At 34.3% G+C, this 14,060-nt stretch overlaps 1 protein-coding gene across 1 annotated transcript; it reads left to right on the top strand.

The window, feature by feature from the left end:
• The first annotated feature begins 957 nt into the window (after positions 1 to 957).
• Positions 958 to 1,627, top strand: LOC149188501 (uncharacterized). Its single transcript, XM_089413027.1, has one exon. The coding sequence runs from the start codon at positions 1,102 to 1,104 to the stop codon at positions 1,405 to 1,407; it is 306 nt and encodes a 101-aa protein (XP_089269153.1). The 5' UTR covers positions 958 to 1,101; the 3' UTR covers positions 1,408 to 1,627.
• Positions 1,628 to 14,060: the final 12,433 nt, after the last annotated feature.

Consider the following 14,060-nt stretch of genomic DNA (forward strand, 5'->3'; position numbering starts at 1 on the left):
TATTTTGGATTTAGGCATTTAAAGCTTTAAGCTTTTCGATTTTACCATTTTTCTTTGGATGTCGACTTCTTTGACTTGAAAAAGGGACATGTACATGCAAATTTTAATGGTGGAGTGGAAAGTGATGCATTTTTAAGATATGATGACGAATTTTCTTTTCGGGTCAAATGTTATAATTGTGAATGGCAGCGAATCAATTCGCGGTTAAGTCGACTGCCTCAACGAAGAAAGTTATCTATCCTCGGTTTTATGTATTTATTAGTGTTTCTATAAACATGTCCTTGGTGAATGGTGGCTTTTAGGATAAAAATGATTCACCTTTAATTTTAGTAAAGGTTACTTTATTTATCTCCATTTATTTATTAGATTAAAAATGCTTGTTATCAAAATCAAAATTAATAAATTGAAAATTATTTTGCATACTAAAATAAATCAACCCCACCATTTCTATTTCTATAAGCCCACCATTTCTAGTAATATATAAATATATCAAAAAACTAATCCACAAATATATATCATGGTAAGTTATTCCCAATTTGGCGTTGATTTTTTTACACAAAGATGTTGATGTTTGGATAACATATCATTCAATCCATCTATTCCTGGAAAGATAGGGTCTCAGAACCTCAAATTCATGCCTAAGTTTGCTAATTGTATATAGTAATGTTTCTAGAAACACATCTAGTTCACCAAAAACGCAAATAGCCACGTGCTAAATGTGTTGCAATGGAGTCACACACATGCTCATGTCTCTATCCCACATACTCTATTCGATGCAAGATCTAGAATACAGTCTCGGTAATGAAAATTGCAAAATGTGAACACTTGAAATTATTACAAACTGTCAAAATTTACCCAACTCCAAAAATACAACAGGGTGCAGTGAATGAGTTGCTTCCTTCACAAGTTTCAGAATATTCCTCCATAAAATAATAGACAGTTAAACCCAAGGGAAAATCAAGGCAACCAGATTCAACCAGAATTTTATAAATGGCGGGCCGCCCGCCAACACTCACTTGCATCTTGCTCTGTACTGCTATCCTTACCTAGCATTTCATACAATCTGGGACTGGTAGCTGTACAGTTTGGCAAGTAGGGACAATGGAGAGTAAACAATTGGGAGAGTATTATTATGAAGCCATGGCAGAGCCTCACACTGGCATTGGTACTGGCAGAGCCCAAAGGACAGCAAGGCATCCTGTGCCGAAGAGGGGGAGGATAAAGAAGGCGATATTTGCTGAAATACTTGACGCCATGAAAAGGATCGGAACCACTTTGGCTGAAATTCTCGATGCTCTGAAAAGGATCGGAACAAAAATGGCGGCTTCCGCAGGCAAGATATGCAACCCTGGAAAGGCCACATCAACCGCCGCTGCAATTGATTTATTGCTTGCGCTGAGGCCATGAAGGTTTTTCTTGTAAATAAATACAGTCTTTTTAGGGGGCAGAGCTCTTAGCTGAGTCATTGTTGTAATTAAATGTAATTTGAGTTCAGTAATCTCCCATATGGCCAGGACTGGTGGCTTCTGGTATACAGATTTTATCTATTGACTTTTAAAATGTTAGAAATCTGGTATAATATATAAATGGGTTCTTCTTTTTGAAAAATAAATAACAGAGGTTTTTTTATCTGATAGTGGGTTTAAGGCAATTTCAAGGCCTGCTTGCTGTTTGAATGATAATAGTAAGTGAATGTGATTGGAATTCATTAATTTCCTCTGCGGTCGGACTGGGCCGTTATTTTTGTGGTGCTGGTTAGGATCTTTTACACCTATTGTGTTGCGATGGAATCCGGATCAGGTGAAACAAGAATGTAGGATTCCCTTCCGCCACTGACCTACTGAAATCCGGTTATACAAGAAACAGAGCTTTCATCGATCCGAAGCTTTGATTTAAATTTCAAATTTTTGCATCAGTTTAAAACTGGTAGACCCCTTCTTGTTAAGATTTCCACCGTCTACTGTCTATAGCTGTCTGTTCTGGGTTTAGTTTTATCAGAATTAAGATTGATCTCCCTGGTGGGTGGATTTCTCTGGTTCTGAATGTTATATCTTAAAAACTGGTAAACCCCTTCTTGTTAACATTTCCACCGTGTGCTGTCTATAGCTGTCTGTTCTGGGTTTAGTTTTATCAGAATTGGGATTGAGCTCCCTGGTGGATGGATTTCTCTGGTTCTGAATGTTATATCTTTAGCTGCTAAATCCCTGCCCTCGCCCTCCCTGTTGCCTCTCTGATCTCTTCAGCCTGCTTCTTCCTTCCTTCCTTATTCCGTGTCCTGTTGCTGAGGTCACTTGTTGACTATCTTCTCTCCTGTAACTATAGTCCACCCTGGTTGTGCTGGGGTTCCAGGGGACGAAGAACTCAACCAACACCTACCTGGTCCAAAGCCCATCATTCCCAGAACCCTCTGCTGCTGTCTATGTGCAATCCACACCTCCTGAAATCAGGGAAGAGATTCAAGAGGCTGAAAGGGAAGCCAAGATAAAAGGAAGGTTTATTACTCGTGCTGAAGTGGATAAGGAGGTGGAGGCATTGCCAGACCATGCATACCAGAAACATGTAGACCATAGACATTTATTGGCAACTAAAAACCGTAATGGACAAAGTCTTTATTGAGAGCTCAGAAAACTCAATAGGAGATACTGCTATGTATCTATGTATCTATGAGATTCAAGAACAGACTAGGAAGTTCAATGATAGGGTCACCATCTTGGCCTAGAAACTTGCAGACCTAGTTTTCACAACTTCTGAAGAAGAGGATGCTTATCTTGTTATCATTCGGGTTGACTCACCAGTCACATAGATGGTTTTTCTGAATACTATTGTTTTGTTGCAAGCTAGGAACAAAGCTGCAATTTCAGATAGAATTAGCAATCTGTTTATTAGTAATCAGTTACACAAACAAAAACTGAGTTAATTTTAAAATTTTGTTATCAAATTCAAACGGTCTAAAGCCATTTTGTTATGCCCCTGGTTTGGTTTCACAATTTTTGTTAATTTATTTAGGAGTTGTCTATAATGCGACTTTTTGGAGATTCCGGTGACGGAATCCGGCGGAAGAAATTGAGGTTAAATCTGGATTTGTTGCAGTTAAAATGGTTTTTTAACTGCATATTTGGATTCAGCACCCTGGAAAACCAATTGAGGTTAAATCTTGATTTGTTGCAGTTAAAATGGTTTTTTAACTGCATATTTGGATTCAGCACCCTGGAAAACCCCTGCAACGCTTTCATTGTGCAGAAACTAGCTATCAAACTTGCGATTCCAATAAATTCCTGCGGGATTTCGACCAAAAAAACCCACCGGAAAAGCTTTCAAAAAATCGCTTTATAGACAACTGCATTTATTATTAGCAAAGCAATATGAATGCTGCCTCATTTCCCAACCCACCAAAAAAAAGCCAACATTTTACGCCCAAAAAAGCTTTTCTCTACATGAAGATCATGTAGTTTGATGGTAGCGTTACAGGGGTAATTAAATCGCTTTATTTTTGGTGATCTATGTCGAAGATATCGAATCGGCCATTTTTTGGATATGTTTTGGTTTTGGATTGTAAGAAGCCAAAACCTGGGGAAATATTTGATCAAAATCAGACACTTCTTTGATTTTCCTGGTGTTGAGAAAGAGGACCATGGGTTTCCAGGCATGCGGGTGTGTAGAATACTTAAATTTCAAGAATAATACTCAATGCTCTGTTTAGAATGTTGTGGAGGTTAATAGTATTGAATGCTCTGTTTATAATGACGCTGGAGGGTAATAAGATATATATATATATATATTCAAAACATAATTATTAGTGATTCTTTAACATGTTTTAAGGTATTTTTTTTACTTCCCGGTGGGAATTATATTCATTTAAAAATATTTTTAAATTAGTATATTTTATAGGGTATGTGAGACTTTTTATAAATTAGTCATATTTTTAGAATAACATCTACAAACAAAAAAAATCTCTTTTAAATAAAAATATCTAATTTTTTACCTATGTCTTGTTTAACATATAGAGATAAAATACAGATAACTCTATAAAAAAAATTCAAACTATATGAGAAATTATCCATGCTTTGTTTTTTTGGGTGAGTATGGACCTTCAATCTCCATAAGATTTTGAATTGGATAAACATATTCATCTTCCATTATCCCTGGGTGAATTGATTTTTTTGTGCCATGATTGTTGGAGGTCAAGGAAAGTGAATCCATTCTCCTAGATCTTATTATGTTATGCTTAGTTATTAGTTTACCTGTTGCAAGATTCATTGTTGTGTAATTTCTGTGTAATGCTCATTCTGTGATTTTATTATGTTATGCTCAGTGATTAGCCTACTTGTTGTAAGACTGATTGTTGTGTAATTTCTTGTTAATATCATTAATGTTATGCTGAGTTATTAGCTTCCATGCTAGAAGATTGATTGTTGTGTAATTTGTGTGTAATGCCCACTCCGTGACCCTATTATGTTATGCTTATTAATTGTTGTGTAATTTCTGTGTAATACCCACTCCGTGACCCTATTATGTTATGCTTAGTTATTAGCCTACCTGTTGCAAGACTGATTGTTGTGTAATTTCTTGTTAATATTATTAGTATATGTACAAGGTATGTACCACACCTCATCCATACATTAGTATTTTGTGGTCTACTATGTAAGATGGTTAATTGATGTAACCTTATGATTAACTTAAAGCTTGATTAATGATTAATTAATATAACATTATGATTAATTTAATACTAAATTGGCAGTCACTTGCCCCATTGATTTTGTCTAAATCACTGAGATTGTTGGTTATTTTATTGTGTATTAATTATTATTATTTAGGGGGTATCTGAGACTTTATGACTCAATAGGTGAAGCTTTATGAGGGGCAAGGATGTCGGTTGGGAGACTTTATAACTTGGTAGATGAACCATCCATATGGGAAGCCTTTTTTTGGAGAACGGGGAGAGTCAAGGAGGGGCGACAAAAAATGGTAGGACTCACTTGGTCATCTTGGATTTTGTTTGGAGTCTTGAGCGAGGAGAAGGAAGTTGGGAAAAATGGGAAGAGTTTTGAATGGAGGAGTTGTTACAATCTATAGAGATTGAGGGATTTGTTGAACACTTGGTGGTTTAGACACACAATTTGGACACACTACGACCTATTTTTCTGGGGTTGTGCACAAAGGACTATGGAAGTTGTGGATGTTTCTGGGGCTAGGAAGCAAGATAGGTTTATCTTAATTGGGTGGCAAATTGAGTCGGGAAGTTCGAGAGCATTTCAGGAGGAGGACATATACTTACTTTAGAATCACATCTAAAGTACTTCCCTTGCCTATTCAATGTTTATTCTCATGATTTGATCTACACATATGAGTTGAACATACATACATTGAAAAAAACATGTAACAAAATCTTAACCATCGAGATTCACCCCCACTTAACTATGGAGATTCTTAACTTGTAAATATGCTTTGTTACAATACCATGTATGACTAATACCACATGCCAAAAAAACAATAACTCATATTCATATGTGTTGGACACCTAATCTACTAAGATTTATGGTGTGGAATATGAAGAGTCATTATAAACCAAGATACCACTTGGAATATGAAAACCAAGGGTCATTACATAATGTTTAAAATGTATAGCTTTGTGAATAAAATGCATTCAACCATACATTTTCATGTGTGTTTAGCAATATGACACATGTTCATATGACATTTTTTTAATTAATCATTTTAATTAAAAAGTAGAAAGGGCATAATTACTTTTGAGATAAATCCCACCTTTGATTTGTAACTAATACTCAAAATATTCTAGAATATTCTGTGGAGGTTAAATACTTACCATCCGCCTAGTAATTATTGATAATTAAATTAAAATTCTAGAAGCCCTATTCCAAAATAGACCACCTATGGACATAAGTATTGATATTATGCCCCTAGAAAATTATATTAAAAACTCTTAAAAAAAATTATTAAATAGATGGAAACAGTCATTTCTTTTTCAGTATTTAACTCATGGTTAACATGGAAGGTGGTTTATGGTAATAATTTTAGAGTAGGAATGTACCCTTGGATTGGTTGCAAAAGTCCCTTCAAACTCTCTGAAAATATGTTAGAGCATATGCATTTATTAAATATTCATGTGTTAACTAATGTATTTACTTATATTCAAAAGGTCATGTGATATGAGAGATGAAAGACTTTCGAAAAATATGAACTTTGCGAAGATCTAAAAGGGCAAAGCTAGTTTTTCACATGATAACTGAAAGCTAGCAATCTTAAGCTTCATCCTTATAATCCTTGAACTTAATAAATGGTTCCTACCTTGTAAAGTTGGATTATGCTTCTCCTTTTTCACAAGATATATAGTTAGGTCAAGAGTGGAGGTGGTAACAAGGCTCTATACTGCTGGGAAGTATTGCATCAAAGGTTATGACAAGCCTTAGTAGTTACAATCTTTGTAGAGAGAATGGGGAAACAATTCAATTTGTTTTTGTTGAATACCGATTTACCTTGGCAATTTGAGATGCTATTAAAACCTCGATTGATAGCATCAGGAATTAGAGTAGTCAGTCCTTTTATGAAGCCTTAAAGTCATGATTAGTTGATTCCGTTGTAAAGAGTACATGTATTTTCCTTTGTTGTTATAATAACCACTTGAATTTATAGTAAATGAAGCCATTTTTAACATCAAAATCTATCTCCACTACATGTCTTTCAAAAGGTTAAATACAATTAAGAAGATTTCAAGGTTCATGTGAAAGAATAAATCCTATGTTGATTGGTGAGATGGACTTAAATGGTGCATTGGCGTGTTTTTTTAATATGGCTTGCCAAGGCAACCTTGCTCTTTATGGTGCTAGTAAAGTTATATACTTGAATGCTTATCATTTATTTTCTTATTCTTTAAGACTAGTTAAAGTCACTAACCATTGGGCATAACTTCGTTCTTTTATTACCATTCTTAAAATTGCAAATGAGTATGGGATTAATAAGGTTTCTATTTTTGGAGATTTTAAAATTTTGGGTTATTGTATATTCTAGATTATAGAATTTGGCTCTGTAGACAATGATGGATCATGTTGGGAAAAATTATTCATTATACTTCTTACGGAGTTATATAACGTTATTTAGTGAGCGCAAAAAAATATGGCATGGAGATTTAGTAGTGTGGATAGAGAATATTGGTGGAAGAAGAGGAAGGGGCTATAACAAAATACCCCATCATATATTTCCTTTGAGAAAGGGATTGACTTCCTAAGTTTTGGTTTATTAACATGTGATGCACATCTTTCATTTGAGCATGGGATTGAGTTCCTAAGTTTTGGTTGACTAACATGTGATGCAATTAACCTTTGTCCACCTTTTTGGAAATGGTGATAGTATTTTGACCATAAAGTTAATATAGCATCGCGTAGACTTTAATATGCTTCTCCTTATAAGATTTGAGTATGTTTGAGACACCTGCTAAATGCAATATCATTTCTTTCTATGAAATAATATTTTTAATAGACATATATTATTGTATCTCATTCATGGGATTGAATTCAATACTATTATCACAAAGCTAGCCAAACATCTAATAATATTGGTAAGAATCAATTGATTTAATTCCTCAAATTTATATATATTAAGTTTTTTTTCTTTGCTAACAAGTTTATAACTTGTGGAACTATCTTGTAGTCTAAAAAACCCACAACTAAGGGATATATAAACCATCAAAATAACTCAGGGATCACACTCAACATGGGTCACCCTAGCCCTTAACATGATTAGATTATTTGGATGTCTCCTCCCAACTACCACAAATTTCAAACCTTAACTTCCTTACAAAACAGAATCCTCAAAATCTAATAACACAAACAAAATTTAACAAGTTATATATATTAAATTATTACATCTTTTAATTTAATAAATTATATATTAAATTTCAAAATTATAAGTACAGTGGTTAGAGATTGCTTATGAGATTTTATAGGGCATTTAAATTAAAGTCACTCTCCCTAGAGAAATAATCAAATACATGATATTACGTTTGTTCTACGATATATGGTGTAGTGCCTTTTCAACGAATTTTTTTTATCTTTTGTTGAAAAAATCGACAATTAGATTAAATTCATATTTACTTAACATAAAATCAATTTTAACAAATACCGCTACCATCCTTATATAAACCCGCCCCACACCCATAAATACCCACAAGTTAGACAACCAAACAATTTAATGATAGAACCTTATACACACCTTTTCCTTTACATTTTACCAGCTTGACAAATGACCTCCTCATGACTTCGACAAGAAAGACTCGCTCTACATAAATAAAAATAATAATAAAGTGCTTTAATATCTGTTTTCTAGAAACTTTCGATGTACATTTTATTCTCTCATATATAATGTGCTTGACTTGTTATTTGTATATTTTATATTACTTGACATTCACTTATTTTTGGGAATGGTTGCCAACTTACAAAATCTTCGTTGAAAAATGGTTTGTTTGAAAGGGACAAACCAAAAAATTGTTTGTAAAGGACAAAGTTGAGTACCTGGAAAGAATATGGAAAATAAATTAAAAAATGGAAGACAAGATATGGATGGTGGTGGTTGGTGAGCTTGTTTGTAATTGGATATGATTGTTACCTTTATATAATTTTCAATAGTACTTTGCTGCCATCTTCCATGTATCTTTCCTGGGGCATGACGAACACATATTTTTTTAAAATTACATGCTAATGGATTGCTCTATATTTAATATTGTATAATGATGTATAGAATTTTAATTTGATTTTTTAAATACATGACACGGAATTTTATGTTATTTAGGATTATATTACAAGATTAGCCTCATCTGAAAATTTCATTGACCATTCACACACCCTAGGTTGATAATTAAATATGAGCCTTCTTATTTAGGATTCCATTGAAATATTGACTTCCGTTTGAAGCTTTCCATTCATATCATAATTTAAATTGATAATTAAATTTCAGCCTTGTCATTTAGGATTACATTGATTATATTAAAGTATTAGCCTCTTGTTCGTAGTCTCACTTGAAAGCCTTGTTAAGATTACATTAAAGTATTAGGCTTTTGGTTTTGGTCTCATTTCAAGTTTTAATGAATCATTTACGCCCTAATTTAAGTTGATAATAACTTATAGTTTTATTCTAATTGTTTAATATTTTATTATTTTTTAATAATTTTATTATTATTAATAATTAAATTATATATTTTTATTTTTAAGATTTTTATTGGTTTCTAGTTCATATATTATTAATTAAATTATATATTTTTATTTTAAAATTTTTTATTGGAAAAATGGTTTCTTTAGTCATAATATTAGTAATTTCCCTTAAATCTATCAAGGTGTTAGATATGGGGTGTTATTTATATATACGGTAACAACAAGAGTTCCTAGATCACCATATTTTGTTGCAAAAAAATTACCCAACATTAAATCAGTTAGTTTCCCAATTAATTGTACTGTTTTGGGGTCTTTTTCCTTTCTTCCCGGCTTTTTCAAACAAAGTTCCCAAACAACCTTTGCATAAATAGAAAAATCCTTGATAGCTTGAAACAATGGAATATTTACATAGACATTTATAAATTCCCCTAAAAAGTCAAATTTAGGATGAGTAAGGGATTTTGCTAGGCATAACCTTTTTGGATAAGAAGAAAACTTGGACTCCTTTTCAGGAGTTTGTTCATGATCATAAGAAGGTAATATTGGATTGGGTAATTTATCTTCCTCATCTTTTTCTTGGATGATAAAATAGGTTTTATTTTGAATAGATTTCCTAGAGTGCAAGTAGATGTCTTTACAGTCCACGCCTGAAAGAGGATAGGTAGGAAAGGGAGACAGTTCAATATTGTAGGTGGGTTGAACCGTTTTGTTATTATTTGGATTTGGAATAGGCTAGGTAGGAAACTGAGGCCTCTGTTGCATTTGAGTTGGTTGATTGGAAGGAAATTGAAGTTGTTGTGGGTGTCGTTCAGGAGGCGTCATATTCCCAAAAGATGAGGGTCCTCTCCATCCCTGGGTCCACCCTTGACCCTACACCTGAGGAGGCCATTGTGGCCACAACATAGGAGGGTACCATCTAAAAGGGAATGTAAAATGTTGGGAAGGATCAAGAGGTGTTGGTACAGATGTTCGAGGAGGCCAAGTTTTTTTTTGGGTTATAAAATAAATTTTCTCGATCTCCCCATCTGCCTCTTGAAACATTGCTTTAAGTCTTAGAAAAGAAGGGCATTCCTGAGTGTAATGCTTTTGTTCACAAATTCAACACACCTCTACATTATACAAAGGGCATTCTCTAAGCGGATTCTTTTTTTGACATTTGGAACAAAATATATCGAAGGCTACTTCAACTTTTTCTTTCTTTCTTTTAACTTTCAAGGTGTCAAATTGTGAACTAAGTATACTTAAAAGATTAGTCTTAAAATTGTCAAAAAGATTCCCTAGTTCAATCTTAGTCACCCTTGTTCCACCTGATCTACCAATCCAAGATATAATATCTCAAGAATTTTTCCCATATTTTGCACTTCCTCTAGAATAATATTTGCATAATTAATAGATTTCCTCATATAATAGTTGAGAAACATCCTTTGCTCCCATCAAGTTCAAAGTATCTAAACAATCCTCTTGTATTCCGTAGAGAAAGAGAATAAATAAAGTTTCAAGGTCTAGGGTATTTTGTTTAGTTTTTTGCAAAGTATGTTGGAATCTTTCCACATAGTCTTCTAGACTCACATCATATGACTGAGACATCTTAAAAATATTTGCCTTGATTCCCTTGACTTTTTAATAATATTGGTATTTACTCAAAAATATCTTCTTCATATCATCCCAAGATCAAATAGAGTTTCCCCCTAATCCCATAAACCAATGAAGGGTCGCATCTTTTAATGTTGCAAGAAAAAGTTTTAATTTTTGGGCATCTCTTGAATAATAATAACTTCCACAGAGGACATCAAACTCAAACAAGAATGTGTCGGTATCTTCCTTAAATAGGACATGAAAATTTAGAAGGGCCGAAAGAGGAATATTTTTCATTTGTACTCTAGCATCGGGATCTTGACTTCCTCCTCAGCCGTCTTTTCTCTCCTTGGATTCTTAGAGTCCTGAACCTTATTATATCCTTGTGAACTTTCACATTCCTCTTCAAAGGGGGATTATTCCTTATTTGGTGTCTCCCCCTTCAATGGTTGTCTCACTATACTATAGGTAAAGGTGACCTTTGGAAGATTATGTTTTGGGCTTTCCAACACATTATTAGGAGTGGTCCCCACTGTACCACGTGTTGGGGTTTTAAGGGACATTTTCTTTTTCCTACCTATGATGTTTTAAATGCATTTATCATGATATAATGCAAAGATAAAAGGGCACATAGGCTATTGAAAAGTGAAATTACAACCCCTTCAATCGCTTCTAACTCTAATATCCTTTGTATTATTTATGCGAGAAGTCTTGACTCCTTGAGCACCTCCCCGACAATGGCGCAAAAATGACGAGTTTTTTAGTATTAGTCTCAAATATTATCAATCAACATTATTGATTTAATTGTCAACCAGGCTAGTAAACTTATGAGGCCCTCAGTGCAATATGCACGAATGACCAAATTTCTCTCTTATTCATATAACATAAGCTAAGTGCATGGGAATGGTGGTTTCATCAAAAGGGATGCTACCTCCTAAATTAATTTGGTTAACTGGCCTTACAATTACCTAAACATATTAATAGGTAAGCTCAATATAGCTTCAAAGTTATTGAAGTAGTATTTTTTATTTTGTTGTAGTTAATTATTTTATAACACTTTTAAAATGAAACTAATCACCAATTCCATTAAACAAATCAAAATAAAATCACTTAAAGTCTTCGCATAACGTTCACTAACGAAATATCAAACTATCCTAACACACAAAATACATTATATATATATAAACACAACTATTTCAAAATATCCACACAATATAAACAAATCGAAAGATGAAAATTATAGTTTTGTTGAAAGGACAGGTGACAAAGTTTATTGAACTTTTGTTCAAGCTATAAATAAACAATATCATGCAAAAAAAAATGACTATGACATGTGACCACGCCTTGAGCGCGCCCAACTCAAGGCTTGGTCTGTGCTTGTGTTCTAACTACTCAACACAAAACGATGAAAATAAACAAGCTTTCAATGCATACCACAATATAGAGCACATATATAGAATTGAACCTCAGCCAATCACATAAAAAACAAGATTGATATTATAACTCAAAGATAAATGACAATGATAACAACTGTTACGCTCTAAGCACTTAAGTCTTATATAAAGTTTATAAAACACACAAAGAGGTTTGGTCTTATTCGTGCTAACTAATGAAAGACATAATATAGTAATTAGTTATAGTTCCATATCAATTATAGTCATGGTTCAAAACTTCCTATGCTAACTTTATCCTTAAGGGATATGAATTGTAGAGTATTCAATGGCTTCCAAAAATTTGACTTGACGCATGAAACAACTTGATCTTCCAGGAGCATATGAGTAGTCAAGAATGAGCATCTTGACCACAGTTGAATTTATGACTATGGTTGCAACTAGCTGGAACAGGCGCTATCCTTCGAGATCACAAAGCACTCTGTTTATCATTGGATAACAACCTCCTAGAATATAATTAATCTTGTGCAAAGGTTCTTCATGAGGTTTGATAACTAAATTACCCAGAATCCTCATAGCTCTAACAACAGTGTCCCTGTCAAACTATAATCGCTCTCTTTAACATTGCAACTTGCGTCGATCTAACACATAATTGAATCTACAAGCACATTTGCTTGGAATACAATCACACCCATGAATATATCCATCTAGCGCTTATTTGTAACCAAGGCCTGTGGACTTCATTCAAAATGAAAACATATAGAAATCTTAAAAATATTATGTTGTCGGTATTTAACCAAGGTGCATGATATATGATCCTGTAACCAAACACTTAGAATTTGAATCAATAAGTCGAACCATTTATTACAATCCACACTCATTATGTATATATAATGTAACCATATCTTATTCAAACCAAATAAACCTATGCACTACTTTGAATCAACCTTTCAATTATTTAGTTCCAAACAAAAGAGACAAGGTGTAAAAGCAAACATAAATATACCTGTGATGGAAATATAAGATTTGGGCTGAGTTAGGAGTGAAAGATGATAATGTTTGTAGGAAAAATTGGATGTTTAAGGAGCAAAATTGGTGTCATAGGAGGAACCCAATAGTGGTATTACACCTTAAAACTCCCAATCTCCCGGATCTACAGATCCCAATATAGTACCCATATGGGCCTTCTTAGGGGTGTTCCATTTTTGCCACCCTTGAATCATGGATCACTAGATCCTACCACACTTCAACATAATCTGACCATCTGGTCTACCAACCTTGTAACCTCCCTTTCCTTGTCTCCCCGAATCACAGGATCCAACATTTGTTTGAGGGCAATCCATCTTATCGCCCATCTGGGCCTTGACCTGTAGAGTTGACCTCACATAACCCTGTATGTTTGGACCACCAGATAAGAAAAGTTTTGAATAAGGGGTAATTTGGTCTCGGGTGAGATCTAACCTTTGCATAATTGTGTTGTCTTTTTCACCATTGAACCACCAAATCACTGGATTTCTGTAGAAGCTTCAAAGGGAAAGGGAATTAAGAATTACAAGATTTCTAAAGTCAAGGGGAACTACACAGAATGCCAGATTTTCGAGAATTATGGCCAAGGCCTAAACATAGGCTCTTTGTTGGGTGTGTGTTATATTCTTTCCATGACTAGCCCCGTGCGCGGAAGGGTGGGGGGGGGATATGCCCCCCCTGTTCGTTGCAATGGGCGCAGCAAGGGGGGCGGAAGCCCCCCCTATCGGTGGGTTTGAGGGGGGCGGTAGGCCCCCTCTACAGGGTCTGGAGCAATGCCCCGGGGAAATTTCTTTTAGAACCTATATTAGGTGGGTAAACCTACCTATGGTTTTGTGCATGGTTTTCGCACGTGGTTTTGGGCATGATGGTTTTCTATCCATGGTATTTTTTGTATATTCGGTCAAGG

This window comes from Pinus tabuliformis, chromosome 3_1 (genome assembly GCF_031772625.1).
Source record: "Pinus tabuliformis cultivar Carrire ecotype Pingquan chromosome 3_1, CPIR1, whole genome shotgun sequence".
Classification (NCBI taxonomy): Eukaryota; Viridiplantae; Streptophyta; class Pinopsida; order Pinales; family Pinaceae; genus Pinus; species Pinus tabuliformis.

What these genes read in the sequence shown, in the direction of transcription:
- LOC149188501 (XM_089413027.1), top strand. Translation starts at nt 1,102, where the DNA reads ATGGAGAGTAAACAATTGGGAGAGTATTATTATGAAGCCATGGCAGAG.